At 33.4% G+C, this 17,390-nt stretch overlaps 1 protein-coding gene and 1 long non-coding RNA gene across 3 annotated transcripts in view; one reads left to right on the forward strand and one right to left on the reverse strand.

The window, feature by feature from the left end:
* LOC127149807 (uncharacterized) overlaps window positions 1-3,110 on the reverse strand; it is a 40,368-nt gene extending 37,258 nt beyond the window's left edge. For both annotated transcript variants that reach the window (XR_007821516.1, XR_007821517.1), the window contains exons 1-4: window positions 2,727-3,110; window positions 2,536-2,620; window positions 2,350-2,449; window positions 2,054-2,103 (exon numbers count right to left, since the gene is read on the reverse strand). This is a non-coding gene — a long non-coding RNA (uncharacterized LOC127149807). The remainder of the gene's footprint in view (window positions 1-2,053; window positions 2,104-2,349; window positions 2,450-2,535; window positions 2,621-2,726) is intronic.
* Window positions 3,111-7,207: 4,097 nt separating this feature from the next.
* LOC127149688 (uncharacterized) lies at window positions 7,208-7,885 on the forward strand. Its single transcript, XM_051085549.1, has 2 exons — window positions 7,208-7,383; window positions 7,493-7,885. Exons 1-2 carry the CDS (start codon window positions 7,309-7,311, stop codon window positions 7,883-7,885), a joined length of 468 nt encoding a protein of 155 aa, XP_050941506.1. The 5' UTR covers window positions 7,208-7,308.
* The last annotated feature ends 9,505 nt before the right edge of the window (window positions 7,886-17,390 follow it).

The following is a 17,390-nucleotide window of genomic DNA, read 5'->3' on the forward strand; positions in this document are numbered from 1 at the left end:
TACCGTGAAAGCTCGGTATACTTCCTCTCATACTCAGCCACTGAAAATGATCCTTGTTTCAACCCCAGAAATTCATCCCTCTTGGCTTCGCAGTATGAGTTGGGATAATACTTATCTTTGAATATGCCTCTAAAAGTCTGCCAGTCTAAAGCACGTGCATCACTGCGTCTTGCTAATATAGATTTCCACCATCCTTCAGCCTCTTTTTGCAACAAAAATGTGGCCAATCTAACCTTTCGCTCCTCAGGACAATTCATCACATCAAAACACTTTTCAAGCATATTCAACCAGTTCTCTGCATCAGCTGGATCTGTGGAACCTTCAAACACTGTAGCCCCTAACTTCTTCAGCCGTTCAATTCCGTATGCCTTTTCTGGATCACTAGGCTCTGCTCTATCTGTCCTTCCTATTTCCTGTGTTGTTCTCGCAAACTGCTCGTTTCCTGCACCACCTCGAACTCCTAGGGTACTAGATTCCCCTATAGATGGACCTTGGGTAGGACCTTGCATCCCGTCCTGATTCTGCCGGCGTCGTCTACCAGTACGTGGTGGCATGACTCCTATAATATGTCAACACATTAGACATACTATAAATACTTAACTCAAATGCATGATACTAAATGTCTACTCACGTATTAATAATAATTGGACTCACTTCTACCTTTACCTAGACCATACTCCACTAGTTCCCTTTAAGCTAACTTGACGTTCAATTATTTACTTTCCAGTTTCTTCTTAGAGCTAACCGCTCTACCTTAATTCCCATGGAGCAAACTGCTCTGATACCAAGTTGTAACACCCCCTCCCGGACTACCTGCTACCTTAGACCGAAAGATGGCGTGAAGCCGACGAACAACGTTTTTCTGTACCTGTATCTGTCGACTCTGCTTAAAACTTTCATGTGATGAACTTGCCAATCTAGTATATAAACTATTGTACATGCCACAAAACACAGCGGATCCTAGGCTAGTCAAACACAGCTAGTCAAACACATACATGAAGTGTACCTCAAAATTTACCAATTTCACGAGTAAACCTAAAGACACCTAAATCAAAATATAACCAACAAAATTTACACAACTACAGCTCCTAAAACTTATACAAACTGTGGAGTATCTATAACATACAAGGGTGTGAATACATCACAACACAACAGACTTTATGCCCAACTCAAAACACGTACTGGCAATCGATAATGAAGCTTCCGCATACTAAGGCAGTCTATCAGGCACCGGGAAGTCGATCTCTACCTGGAAAATGGGTAAAACATTTTGGAAAGGGTGAGCTATGGAGCTCAGTGAGTGACTCAGTTTAAAACTATGAATTTAAAGATAAGAGCACGTGAAAACTTTACACATATAAATCTGTTTATACAAGTCGTAAATGTAAATGTGTAATAGTAAGAATAGCTTTCTTAAATACTCGGCATGTTCATCATTGAAATCTAGCAAGGCATATCAAGTATATCGAAGCATTTTAACTAACATGACGAATCTACGTTGTGTAGGGTACACCTAGTACAACAACGTTTACAAGCACTACGATGTAGTGGGGCCCGCCCAGCACTTCCATCGTCTTTGTCGTAGTGGGGCCCGCCCAGCACTCACGACAGCATCGTTGTTACGGAGTACACTCAACGTCAACAACGAAATCTAACCAGTGTGCACACGGTAATCTCTAGCCTCAGGCTCAAGATCTCAGTCATGTAGTTAATGAAAATTTCATAAATCATCATAAAATATTAAAACATGCCTGCTTATAAATTTTACACAAAGCTCGAACTTTACTCAGCTCTTTCGTGGAAAATTGTAGTTCTTAAAACAAAACTTCATACTAATCCATGCTTTGCTTAAAATATTGTGGTTTAAATACTTTCCAAACATTTAATATCTACGTGCTAGCATAAATTTCTTTAAGAAATCTAGTCTCCAAATGTATACTTGAAAATAGTCATGAAATTCAAATACCTTTCATGGCTTCGTAAATAAACATTTATCGCATTCAATCATAATAACAGTTATGGAAAATATTTCAAAGTTGGTTTTGTCACTCACAGTCTTGGGCTAGATCCTTGGTCTATAAGCTCGGTTTAATTCTTCTCGGCCTGCCAACAACCCAACCGAGTATTAAAACCTTAAACATTCTGGTTTCCTAAAGATATACATAACATGTCGCACCAAAGATGACGCTCACGAAAACAAAGCTTAAGAAATAAAATCCTATTTCAACAATTCTTTAAAATTTCCAGATTTCTAACATAAACTTCAAAGAACTATAACTTTCTCAATACTTAACCAAAATGAGTGTTCTTTATATCAAACTCTTCATTTTGAGATCCTCTAAAACTTACCTGAAGACATATAAATCTGATTCCCCGTGCATAAACACATATAACCCTCAAAACAGAACCACTTCCAGAATCGCGCGCACACGACCTCTTTAACTTGTTCCTACAATTTAACCCATTTTTAGTCGTTTTTGGTTTACAATTTCTTCATGAAAGTTGTATTAAATTGAATAAGCTTTCCAACCATACCAAATAGAAATTCTAACTCCACCGATACACTCTGAAATACAAGAAAAACCAGAGACCTCCTGATTTCGAGTGAAAATCAACTGCCCTGTTTTCTTCATCAAAAAGCACCAAATGAAAATCCGAATTTGCTCCAACGTTCTTCATAAAGTTTGTTCAAAAATGAGTTAACTTTCAGTAAATGTAAATCTCACCTCTTAATTCCTTTTGAAGAGTTCAAACCGAATTAAAAACCAGTGATGTGCAGAATGAACTAAAATTCAGCCATTGATACACTTTGCTTGAGTTCTCCTCCTCTTCTTCAACCTAAAAATTCTAGTAAAATTTCTCTTCTTCTTCCAAACTCTCTCTTAGAAGTTCTCTGCAAATTGAAGAAGGAAAAAGAAAAAAAAATAAAGGAAACTTGGATGTCTTCAAACTTGGCGGTGAGGGGAAGAGAAGAAGAAGAAGAAAAGAGAAAATGAAATTTTCTTCTCCTTTTCTTCTTTTTGTCCTTTCTTTTCTTTCTTTTCTCTAATTAATTTAATAAAACTATTTAATATATAAATATATATATTTATATTTACACTTAATTTCCATTTTTTTTTTTTTTTCCACATTTAAAGAAATTAAACCAAGAAAATATCGGGTTTACAATCAGATTTATATGTCTTCAGGTAAGTTTTAGAGGATCTCAAAATGAAGATTTTGATATAAAGAACACTCATTTTGGTTAAGTATTGAGAAAGTTATAGTCCTTTGAAGTTTATGTTAGAAATCTGGAAATTTTAGAGAATTGTTGAAATAGGATTTTATTTCTTAAGCTTTGTTTTCGTGAGCGTCATCTTTGGTGCGACATGTTATGTATATCTTTAGGAAACCAGAATGTTTAGAGTTTTAATACTCGGTTGGGTTGTTAGCAGGCCGAGAAGAATTAAACCGAGCTTATAGACCAAGGATCTAGCCCAAGACTGTGAGTGACAAAACCAACTTTGAAATATTTTCCATAATTGTTATTATGATTGAATGCGATAAATGTTTATTTACGAAGCCATGAAAAGTATTTGAATTTCATGACTATTTTCAAGTATACATTTGGAGACTAGATTTCTTAAAGAAATTTATGCTAGCACGTAGATATTAAATGTTTGGAAAGTATTTAAACCACAATATTTTAAGCAAAGCATGAATTAGTATGAAGTTTTGTTTTAAGAACTACAATTTTCCACGAAAGAGCTGAGTAAAGTTCGAGCTTTGTGTAAAATTTATAAGCAGGCATGTTTTAATATTTAAAGATGATTTATGAAATTTTCATTAACTACATGACTGAGATCTTGAGCCTGAGGCTAGAGATTACCGTGTGCACACTGGTTAGATTCCGTTGTTGACGTTGAGTGTACTCCGTAACAACGATGCTGTCGTGAGTGCTGGGCGGGCCCCACTACGACAAAGATGATGGGAGAGATGGGCGGGCCCCACACATCGTAGTGCTTTTAAACGTTGTTGTACTAGGTGTACCCTACACAACGTAGATTCGTCATGTTAGTTAAAATGCTTCGATATGCTTGATATGCCTTGCTAGATTTCAATGATGAACATGCTGAGTATTTAAGGAAGCTATTCTTACTACTACACATTTACATTTGCGACTTGTATAAACAGATTTATATGTGTAAAGTTTTCACGTGCTCTTATCTTTAAATTCATAGTTTTAAACTGACTCACTCACTGAGCTTCATAGCTCACCCTTTCCAAAATGTTTTACCCATTTTCCAGGTAGAGATCGACTTCCCGGTGCCTGATAGACTGCCTTAGTCTGCAGAAGCTTCATTATCGATTGCCAGTACGTGTTTTGAGTTGGGCATAGAGTCTGTTGTGTTGTGGTGTATATATACCCTTGTATGTTATAGATACTCCACAGTTTGTATAAGCTTTAGGAGCTGTAGTTGTGTAAATTTTGTTGGTTATATTTTGATTAAGGTGTCTTTAGGTTTACACGTGAAATCGGTAAATTTTGAGGTACACTTCATGTATGTGTTTGACTAGCTATGTTTGACTAGCCTAGGATCCGCTGTGTTTTGTGGCATGTACAATAGTTTATATACTAGATTGGCAAGTTCATCACATGAAAGTTTTAAGCAGAGTCGACAGATACAGGTACAGAAAAGCGTTGTTGGTCGGCTTCACGCCATCTTTCGATCTAAGGTAGCAGGAAGTCCGGGAGGGGGTGTGACACTTATACTGCGCTTGCCTTAAAATTCTTGAACTCGAGCGTCACTTTTCCAACACCTTCAGGAGATCAACGGATAACCCAATCAATCAGTTCAACATTTTAATCCGACATTTAGGCTCTCACTGAACATTGAAAACATTAGAAATTCCTCACATTGTCCTTACCAAGACTCACCGGGACTCGGCACGAATAGACACGACTTAAGTGGCTCAGTGGATCAAGAGATTGGCTTGGAAAATCGACTTGGCTCAGAAGGCAGCTCGGCATGACTCTAGACTCGCGGCTCGGCTCCGCTCGGCTCAATTCTGTTATCGGCTCGCGGCTCGGTTCGGCTCTCAGCTCGCGGCTCGGCTCAATTCTTGCTATCGGCTCAGCTTGGTTTAGCTATGGCTCGGCTCGGCTTGCTTGACTCGGTACGGCTCGATCGTTTGTAGCCGGTGCATACGCAAACGGCTAGTTTCCTGCTTCACGCGACGACGATCGAAGAGGGAGGCACGGCGACCTCTAGGCTGCGTCGGGCGGCGTACGGAGGAGGGAATGTGATGTATAGTTGAGGCAGAGGCAGCCGACAGACCTGCGGGCGGCGTGAGAAGGAGAGAAAATGTGAGATGGGCCGCCACGTGACTGCACGTAGACGACGGAGACGGAGAGACTACCACAGAGACGGAGACAAAGAAACTACCATAAAAACGGAGACGGTTGTGTGTGTGAACAGAAGAGAAATGGGTGAAGGGGGCGGTGTCGTCGGCTATCGGGAGAAGAAATGTAGGAGAGAAGAAAAAAAAAGAAGACAAGGGGCGGCGCGCGGGTTTTAGGGTTTTGAAAAAAAATAATATATATAATATAATAATAATAATAATAATAATAATAATAATAATAATAATAATAATTTATATTATATTATATTATTATTATATTAATTTATATCACATTATATAATTAAAAATTCATTCCCTTCATTTTCTTTTTCTTTTCTATTCTAAACCAAACAAAAATTAACACCAAAAGTTTTAAATTCTCGAAAATTAACATAGAATGTTAAAATTTACCTCGAAATTTGGGGCGTTACGTCAATTGAGTTGAGATGTAATGAAGATAGTTGTCTTTGGTTCTTAGAGCATCGCGTTATAAAAGAAGTGAATTATGGATGATTCAAAAATACGTTAGTGATCATAGTTGCTCAAAGATTGTTCATTCTTCTCATAAGCAAGCATCTTCAGAATTTGTTAGTCATTGTATGATTGATTATTTGAAGTATAGTTATTCTCAGTCAACACCAAAAGATATCATCCATCATATGCGTATGAATTATGGAGTTTCTGTTAGTTATTATAAGATTTAGAGAGCAAAAGAATTTGTTATGAAGTTGTTGAAAGGAGATGCCGATGATTCTTATGCTTTGATTCCAAAGTTCTTCTCAAAGCTAAAAGCAATAAATCCAGGTTTGTTTTTCTACCACTTAATTTATTATATTGTTCAATTTATTTCATTTTATACTATTGCTATTTTTCATTCATTATTTTACTTGTATAGCTGGTATACTAACTAGTTGTTGTATATCAGTTTACTGATATACCTATTATGAAGTATATTTATTGTATGATGTACACAATACTGATTATATGTTTTACTATTTAGTGTTTAATATCAGTTTACTGATATACCTATTATGAAGTATACTTATTGTATGATGTACACAATACTGATTATATGTTTTACTATTTAGTGTTTTATATCAGTTTACTGATATACCTATTATGTAGTATACTCATTGTATGATGTATGCAATACTGATTATATGTTTTACTATCTAGTGCATCTATTAAATTGATTATTCTATTTTGTTCCCTTTTTGTAGGTTCATTAACTGCATGCGAAATAGAACCAAATGACCATTTCAAATATTGTTTTATGGCTGTTGCATCATCAATTGAAGGTCGGAGATATTGTAGACCAAAAATAGCCGTTGATGGGACATTTTTAAAGTGTAGGTATGGTGGAACATTTTTAACTGCAGCAACTATGGATGGTAATAGTAAAATTTTCCCTCTTGCATTTAGTATAGTAGATTCGGAGAATGATGCTTGTTGGAAATGATTTTTTGAATAGTTAAAACTTTCTTTTGGAGATCGAGAGGGATTGGTTATTATTTCTGATAGACATATAAGTATTCCAAATGGTGTTTTAGATGTGTTTCCAATGGTACAATATTGCATTTGTGTAGAATATCTTTTAAAGAGTGTCAAGTTGTTATTTAAACACTCTTTAATTGAAAAGCTTTTTCGTCAATGTGCATACTCGTATACAATAGATGATTTTGAGTTATATGTGAGATGGATGGAGTCGATATACCCATCTATTAGAGGATATCTTATGAAAGTTGGTTTTGAGGGATGGTCACGCGTATACTCTAGAAAAAGAAGATATCAAATAATGACAATGAATATTTGTAAAGGCTTGAATTCTAAGTTGAAGATTGATAGAGACTTACCGGTTGCATCCTTGCTTGAGACCATTAGAGAGTTTCTTCAACGGTGGTTTTATGAGAGAAGAAAAGCAGCCTCATGTTAAAGAGTGTTTTGAGTTCTTGGGCTGAAGGACTAATAAGAAAGCTAATTGATGAATCAAGAAGCTTCATTGTAAGTGTTGTGTTTTATATATTTGTTTATAATAGTTTATCGATATATTGTATTGAAGTGTAACGATTAGTTAATACACTGATGATATACCATAATTTTTTGTGTTCAGGTGAATCCTGTGAGTGAAGTTGAATTTCAAGTAGTTGATGAAGGCAAGAATATTTTAGTAAAGTTGAATTGTAATAGCTGCAGTTGTCTTTTTTGGGATCTAGAAGAAATTCCATGTGTTCATGCTCTTATTGTGATTCGTAGTCTTAATTTGAATCCTTATGCGTTCGTTTCACAATATTATTATGCTACTTTATTGTCTGCAACTTATGGTGGTTTAGTTCGTCCGATTGGTAACCATACTGATTGGAGTGTTGTGGAGGTGAACAACAATATATTGCCTTCAGTATTTAGATGTCCAGCAGGAAGGCCTCGAAAAAGAAGGATTCCTTCTATTGGTGAAGTTTCAAAGAGCTCAAAATGTAGTCGTTGTAAGACAGCTGATCATAATTGAACAATTTAATTGTTTTGAAATTTAGCAATTTTCAATGATGTATTATTTGAACAATTTACTTATTTTGAAATTTAGCAATTATTAATGATGTATTATTTGCACAATTTATTTTGGAATATTTTCTTCTCTACATTTTTTTATTTTTTTTATTTTTGTTCTTAATTGTTACACTTGATATAAGGTATTTAAAGTCCAATACACCTGTGATATATCCAATATAAGGTCTGTCAACATCAGAGAAACATTCTTTTTCTAAGTGATATATGCAATATAAGATACTTCAAATGCAAAGATACCAAAACAAGATAACGTACATCAAATACCAAAGATACCTATGTGATTCAAGATAAGGTATATCACATACAAAAAATACTGATGTGATTCAAGATAAAGTATATTACATACAAAAAATACCTATGTGATTTGAGATAAAGTATATCACATGTGAAAACATATTCAAAAGTGTCCAAAAGAAATGTTTATCAAGGTAGCAAATCAAAACTTAGTGGTTCAAATGCAACGTTTGACTTTTTTTCCCTTTTTGGGAGATTTATTTTTGGACCAAATCCAAATTAATAGCTTTTGGTGTAGGTTTCAATTTCCTTTTCGGCCGCTCATGTTGCACTTTACACTTTTCATCATTGGCAGCAAGTTGTGAAGCTTTCCTTGTAAGTACTCTGTTTTGAGTAGCCTAAAAATATACAATTTTATTTATTAGTATTTTACAAAAGAAAATTAAAATTTTAAAAATATTATAGTTTAAAAATGATTTTACCACTTGTTTGCCTTTATTGTTCTTTCCCTTTATCCTCCCTTCTTCATTTCGTTGGCGTTCTTTTTGTGTTATCACCCAAATCCAATGTATAATAATAAATCAACATGTATCAGCAAGTTTATGTACGTAGAATAATAAGGTATATTAGTCAATAAGCTTAAGTTTAGAAATATATTGTTTAGTTATAACCTCTTGAATTTGAGGATGTCTTCAACTAATTTGAGGCTTGTTTCCATTAACTTCTTTCCATCTAATTCTCTTTCATTTGGTTGTTCTTCAGATTCTCCAATCTTTAAATGAAAAGTATGAAATATGTGAATAAGTCAGATGATATATCTAATATTATATATTTTATCAAAATGTATCATGATGTATACTAAATTACTTACGCACTACAAGAAATTTGGCCTTTAATGTCGGTTTAAAACCGACATTAAAGGCCTTTAATGTCACTTGGCGACCGACATCTTTGTAAGCGTTATTAAAGGCCTTTAATGTCGGTTGGGCTTTAATGTCGGTTCTAAACCGACATTAAAGACCTTTGATGTCGGTTATAAACCGACATCTTTGAAGGTGTTATTGAAGGTCTTTAATGTCGGTTCATCTTTAATGTCGGTTTATAACCGACATTAAAGCTGTCTTTAATGTCGTTTTTAAACCGACATTAATGTCGCTTAGTGCACATCTTTAATGTCGTTTTTCCACCGACATTAAAGACACATTTAATGTCGTTTTTCCACCGACATTAAAGACACATTTTATGTCGTTTTTTAAACCGACATTAAAGACACATTTAATGTCGTTTTTTAAAGATTCATTTCATGTCGTATTTATAATAGTTTTTATGACGGCAAAACCGATATTATTTGAGTCGAATTACGTCCGGAAATGTTCGTCATCGTATATTGTAAAAAATAAAAAAATTGCTTGCACACTAGCTATAATGCCTACTACTCAATGCACACAATAATACCTAATTCACCTGCAATGCACACAATAATACCTAAAATTCCAGCATACACTTCCATATAGAACTACAACAAATACACATCATATCCAACACTTACATATAATCACATATCAATAAACACAACTATATTCAATACTATAAGTCCAACTACTCCAAATCCTCCAATATATACACTTATATATAATCACACATATCAAACAACACATCCTACCATCCATGGCAAACCAATAGTAAACACCTACAATGCATAAGATCCAACACTAAAATACAAGCACACTTTTCCACACTTCCATATAGAACTACAACAAATACACATCATCCAACACTTACATATAATCACATATCAATAAACACAACTATATTCAACACTATAAGTCCAACTACTCCAAATCCTCCAATATATACACTTATATATAATCACACATATCAAACAACACATCCTACCATCCATGGCAAACCAATAGTAAACACCTAAAATGCATAAGATCCAACACTAAAATACAAGCACACTTTTCCACACTTCCATATAGAACTACAACAAATACACATCATCCAACACTTACATATTATAAACACAACTATATTCAACACTATAAGTCCAACTACTCCAAATCCTCCAATATATACATAATCACACATATCAAACAACACATCCTACCATCCATGGCAAACCAATAGTAAACACCTACAATGCATAAGATCCAACACTAAAATACAAGCACACTAACTAAAGTATAAAGATAATATATAAGATCGTGATTTATAAACACAATAGAAAGTTCCTTCACTAACTAAAGTATAGGTACAAACTATCTAACAAACAACAATTAGTACGGGACCACCTGCCCTTCAAAAAACTATAGGATTGCCCGTCCCCTACAAAAACTTAACTCGACCAACTACTAACCTAACTACAAAAATCAACTACTAACCTAACTACAAAAATCAACTACTAACCTAACTACAAAAAGCAACTACTTACACAAATCTGCTAACAAAAGCTGCCCATTCAGTTCGAATCTCATCAATCTCCTCTTGCCTATATGCATTTTTGGTATTGAACTACACACAAAGAGAAAGATATGGAAAGTATGAGTTTGGATCACAAATTGTAATATGTAAAAAGTTAAAGTAGAAACTTACAAGGTTAGTAATAGAAGTACTAGAATTATACACTATCTCATGTATGTACTTTTGCACGTAGTACCCGCACCCTACAGAATCCAATTGACGAGGGCACTGCATGTATATCAATTGAATACAAATTAATCTTATGTTTCATAAAAAGTAATAACCTGTAAATGCAAATTACCTTTACAGGTCTCCATTTTGGAGTTGATCGATAGCGTTGTAGATCGTGTTTCGCTTGCCATGTCTTCAACCCTCTAAATATTTTGAAACATTAGAAGACAAGAAAGTTAAATAAGAAGTAATAAAGTAAATACACTTACACATTTATGATTCCATGAATGTCTTCATTGACTTTACTCCGAAGAGAGTCCAAAACATAAACGCAATTTTCACGAAGATCGATAACATGCAACATCCAATGAAAACTACAATAAACAACATCTTCAATGTGAGTACACATTTAAGCTCAATGGAAATATATTAATGTGTTTCTCTTCTTTATTTACCCGGTATTATATGGAATTAGCACTTTCTGTTCCAAGTTAACTGCTTCTAGCTGGTTGGCTAAATTTCTGGATCGAAGATCACGATCTTTGATATGTGACGATATTTTTGATTGGTCAATGACAAAAAAATTCTTTGCACAGTCACATTTATCCCAAAGACATCTAAGTAAAAGCAACCATAGTTAAAATATCAACAAACTAACTACAAAAGTGGTATTGGAGATAAAGATGAGTGTAAGTTGTCTACTTACGTAATATACGCTAGTATACACATATAGCCGATTTCAACCATGCCGCAGTAATGCAACAAATCTTCACGAGCTAAATAAACAAATTTGTCACTTCCAAATATTAGCTCGTTCATTGGGATGCGAATCATGTCTACATCCTCCATGTTGTTCATGGCATGTCTATTTAAAAGCTTAATAATCCCGTTAACGTCAGTATAATTTGAAGGGTATACGACATCCTTCCTAGTTGAATGCTCCTATCACAACCAAGGTTCTAAATTCAAAATACATATACAAATAAAATCAAAACTTAAATAGTAAAAAAAAGATACACACTTGTTTGTCATTGATCGTAGAAACAAGCCGACGAGGCCATTCTATAATGTTACCCAATGCTTGATTTAAAGTCTCTATCTTTCCCTTCACTGGATTGGGTATAGTCAAATTTTCTCCCGTAACCACGTCTACTAGAACTTTAACATTGGGACATCCAATGTTATCCTCAACTATCGTGGCTACTGCAACAATATTATTAATGGATCCTATAGACAATTGGCATGGTGTTCCCTTTACAAATATTAAAAGCATAGTTAAGAACAATTGATCCTATATAGTTAAAAAACTAAAAGTGACAACAAAGTCAATTACCTCCACTCCTTTGTTGGTAGGTGTGTCCTCATCGGCATCAAGATCTATATTAATACTTCCAATGGATGACCTCGAGTGATTACTTCTCTTCTTGTCACTTTTGCATCTCGAGTCATCCTCTTCTTTATGACACATTTTCTCCTTCCCTTTTACTGTGTTGAAATATTGTGATTGAGAGACGAAAGCACCCACGCCTCTTACACGTCCACCGTGCTCCTTGGAACCCAATGCGTCAGTCAAGATGTCCTCATTTTTATTTGTTGCAACTAATTCATCCTATAAAACAATACAAGTATAAAACAATTCATCATCAGTTAGGTTAACAAAAGATTATATATTGTAATCATAAGTATACTTACAATCCGAGAGGCACAATCTCGAGTAGCATCATCAAAATAATCATTATTTTTTCCTTTCCGTGCTTCTTTCCAAAGAGTTGAATGATAGGAAACATCATGCGTTATTTTCTACAACAAAAGATACATATTTAATTAACAACATATTAAGATAAATTCTTCAATTTAATTAGAAATACTCACTAGTTCATCGGCAAGATTAGCATATCCCTTACGTGACATGTGGTGATTGTATACGCATTTCGACCTTCTTTCCCTTTGAATACGACTATAATCCTGTACAACGTATTAGTTTGTAGGTAGATATCAAAACAATTCTAATTCCATTGAAAATTTAAACTTATTTACCTCCCATTCTTCACTTAGTCTAGCATCCACAAACGATTCCCAATCTTCTTGATTTATATGAGAATAGATTTTGGGAGGAAACTGCAAGAGTGATGGTTGATCCTTAGACGGAAGTATATACTTCTGAGTTAACGTCGTCTTGAACGTTCGAAACTTTCTTGATGCAGACATAAGTATAGAATGTTTAGCATTGGGTTGTAAATCAAACGACATCTACACAAAAAAAAGAAAAGCTTAGTTAAACTTAGAGTGTAAAGCAAACTACATTATATGAAAAACATAACAATAGAACTCATACCGATATACAATCATATATTTTATCTTTTAGCTCATTCGGAACTTCTTTCCAAGAGTTGTATGTGATAGGAATCTGTTGTCGAACGCACACACCAATGTAACTTTGCATTTTCTTAGACGTGGCTCCAACAGGTTGTCCGTGTTCATTAAATTGAATGGGCAACTTTTGTCCAGAATTTCTCACTAAGGCCAACTCAGACATAGTAGTTGGCCCACGTGGAACAAATGATTTCTTTCTTACTTCTGGAAGCATTTCTCTTTCATCCTCACTGCTATCCTCCATCTATGAATCTGCAAAAAATGGAAATACATTAATAAGCAAAGTCAACATACATAAGCATAACAATTATGTTACGAACTTAAACATAAATACATTATAAAGCAAAGTAATGACATACCATAAATATAGCAGTTATATTACGAACTTTAAACATAAATACATTATAAAGATACCATAAGCATATCAATTATATTACGAACTCTAAAATTAAATACATTATAAAGCAAAGTAATGACATACCCTTCTCTACCCATCTACCCTCACAATCATGTCTAATATAAGTTGAATTTGTATCATCAGTCTCATTAGGTGTATCAACATTGGGCATCCTTTTAATGGTTTCGTAACCACACTCTTGAAGCATATCTCCTATTTCATCTTCAAAGAAATCTTCTTCAATAGTTCTTTGTGGAGATGTTAAAACCACCGACCATTCAGGATTTGCAGAATCTTGGACATAGAATACTTGTTTTGCTTGAGTGGCTAAAATAAATGAGTTTGATTTATGTCCAATACGTTTGAGATCAACGATGGTAAACCCAAGCTCGTCCACTTTGACTCCACTTCTATTGTCAACCCAATCACACTTAAATAAAATAAAAGATAATTGATGGTAATCAATCTCCCATATCTCTCGTATTACACCATAAAACGTCATATCTGACATGACCGGGTTTTTGTCCTTAGAACTAGAGACTTGCATCGTAGTAGCGGTTATACTAACTCCACTATTTTGAACTCTCCTAATATCATCACGCCTTTTTGTGTGATAGTAATATCCATTAATTATGTAACCAGAATAAGTGGCCACATCTGGAGAAGGTCCGTGAGCTATCCATCTTAAAGAAGGCGTGATAGAATTTTTAGGTACTTCGAGAGCAAGTGCAACCTACACAATATATTGGATTTAGTTAGATCCAAAACAAACATAAAAGAGTATGATTGTAGTGAAAAAAAACTCAATTTCTCTTACGAGATGCACTTCCCTTAGTGGAGCAAGTGTACCAACAACATACAAAGTGTTTCAAAGTAATAATATGTATCAAGAAAGTTTAGTAAGTGATTAAGTGTATTAAATCTATCAAGTGTATCAGCACATCATAACAAGTGTATCAACAGTATATAAAGTGTATCATGCTTAGTGCATCAAGTGTATTTAGTTGATTGAGTGTATCAACAGTTGAACAAGTGTATCAACAACATACCAAGTGTTTCAAACTAATAATATATATCAAGAAAGTTTAGTAAGTGATTAAGTATATTAAATCTATCAAGTGTATCAACAGTATATAAATTGTATCATGCCTAGTGCATCAAGTGTATTTAGTTGATTGAGTGTATCAACAATTGAGCAAGTGTATCAACAACATACCAAGTGTTTCAAACTAATAATATGTATCAATAAAGTTTAGTAAGTGATTAAGTGTATTAAATCTATCAATTGTATCAACAAACCATAACAAGTGTATCAACAGTACATAAAGTGTATCATGCTTAGTGCATCAAGTGTATTTAATTGGTTGAGTGTATCAATAGTTGAGCAAGTGTATCAACAACATATATTGGTGTATCAACAATATATATTAATATCAGTAATTACCTCTTTCTTCCTTTTCTACTCTTTGAACTTTCACCCTTCTCAAAATTTATTTTTCTTTTTGTCATTTTAACTTTTTCAATCTTTTCTCTGTTTTGTTTGTATACCATAAAAATATATAAAATATTAGTTCCAAATTGTTTGCATTCAACAAAAATACAAAATACTAGAAAAAGAAATTAAAAATACCTCAGTAAAATAGTGTATAGAAATGTATAGAAGTGTATAAGTTAGAAAAAAAAATCAAATAATGAATTCTGTAAAGTGTAGAATATGAAATACCTTGCCATTTTTCGATTGAAGTTCTCAAGTGTATCAACAAGTTGTTGTCCGAAGTTTGTTAAACGTGAAGGGGAGAAAGAAAATAACAAGTTCGTCCGAAGGAAAGTTAGTCTGTTCGTTTTCATCCCAAGGACTCTGTTCTTCTTCGTTCGATTGAATTTTTTTTTTCGTCTGATTGAAGCAAAACCCTAAATTTTGCGGATGAAAGGGAAATTGCACGGGAGGGAGCATGGGAGCATGAGAAATTGTATTGGGTATTTTTGTAATTTTACAAAATTTAAACGTGGGTCGGGCTTTAATTTGGTATGCTTGTACACTTAAAAGATTGTGTGCTATAAACCTAATTTATTAAATTAATTGTGCTATACTTGCAAGAGCCCCATTGTTTTATGGAAAATTTTCATGAAGGTAACAAAACACCAAACTATTTACGACGCATGTAACAAAGCACATAAAATTAGTCATTTTTTAAATATTTCAGGTTTGCCCTTCTGTCTTTCTTCTCCTCCTCGCTGCGATTTCTTTTATTGTCTTCCTCCTTGCTACGATTTCTTTTCATCGTCTTTCTTCTTTTCTTCTTTTTTTTTCCGTTGTGATTTCTTTCCATTGTCTTTCTTCTTTTCCTCTTCTTTTTATACGTCGTTTAATCTTTCCATCGTCTTTCTTCTTTTCCTCTTCTTTTTCTTTCCTCTGCGATTTCTTTCAATCATCTTTCTTCTTTTCTTCTTCTTCTTTTTTACATCGTCTAAATTTGGGTTACAAAATCTAAAAATCTAAACTATCATGTACAAAAAAATAGTGAAATCTAAAAAATCGTGTATAGAGAATCTTGAAAAAAATCATTTAGATTGGAGTAGCCAAATGTAAACGATCGTGTAAAAAAAACCAACGTGTGGATAAATCTAAACGATCGAGTACCAAAATAATTATAAAAAAATCGTTTATCCAAATCTAAACGATCGTGTACTAAAGAATCTTGAAAAAATAAATTATCGTGTAGACAAATCTTAACTATCGTGCACTAAAAGAATTAAAAAAAATGGTTTAGCCAAATCTAAATGATCGTGTACCAAAAGAATCTTGAAATAATTCGTTCAGTCAAATCTAAACGATCATGTACCAAAAGAATTAAAAAAATCGTTTAGTCAAATCTAAACGATCGTTTACTAAAGAATCTTGAAAAAATAAACGATCGTGTAAAAAAAGTAAACAATCAGGTCCAAACAAATTTTAAAAATCGTTTAGCCAAATTTAAACGATCATGTACCGAAAGAAAAACGATTTGCCTACCCAAATTTAAAGGATCGTATAACCAATTTTAAACGTAACCAAATTAAACGATCGTGTAACCAAATTAAACGATAGAATTAAAAAAATAATTGTCAAATTAAATGACCAAATTTAAACGATCGTGTACCAAACAATAGTCAAATCTACACGATCGTGTACCAAATATATTACGTGAGCATTGTTGTACCAAATATATTACGTGCGCATTATTGACGGGGCATTTTTAGTATTTTACACGATGGGCCTGTGGGCTTTCTTCGTTTTCGAAATTGTTCTATACAGTATAAATATTTTGCTGCTTTATTCTATTTATAAAAATACTTTTTTTTTTTTGCAAAATACAGCATATAATTTTAATTTGTTAGAATATTTATGTCATTATTTTTAAATATATTATTATAATAAATAGTAGATAAATAAGTTATATTTTATTTGAAAAAAATAAAAACTGAAAACTCAACCAACACCTAACTAATTCACATATAAATGTAGGTCAGCCAATTATAGAACAAATAGAGACAAATATATGTAGCTTTGTAATTATAAATAAATTTTAGGGTTGTTTTCAAATATATCAAAATAAGAACCAAAATGATATTTTAAAAATATAAAACAAGATTAGTGTAATACACCAAAAATTAAAGATAATTTTGGAGCTAATTATCTTAGTTTTGTTTAATTATATTTAATTTTTTAGGCGTCATTTTTAATTCTTTTCATGAAAACTATTTAGTTTTATGAAAATTGGGATTAATTAAATATTGTTAGATGAATATTTAATTAATTGGAGGGTTT

This window comes from Cucumis melo, chromosome 6, assembly GCF_025177605.1.
Source record: "Cucumis melo cultivar AY chromosome 6, USDA_Cmelo_AY_1.0, whole genome shotgun sequence".
NCBI lineage: Eukaryota > Viridiplantae > Streptophyta > Magnoliopsida > Cucurbitales > Cucurbitaceae > Cucumis > Cucumis melo.

Coding starts and splice junctions, on each gene's coding strand:
- LOC127149688 (XM_051085549.1), top strand. CDS start 7,309: ATGTTAAAGAGTGTTTTGAGTTCTTGGGCTGAAGGACTAATAAGAAAG. Junction 7,384..7,492: donor ATGAATCAAGAAGCTTCATT/GTAAGTGTTGTG, acceptor TTTTGTGTTCAG/GTGAATCCTGTGAGTGAAGT.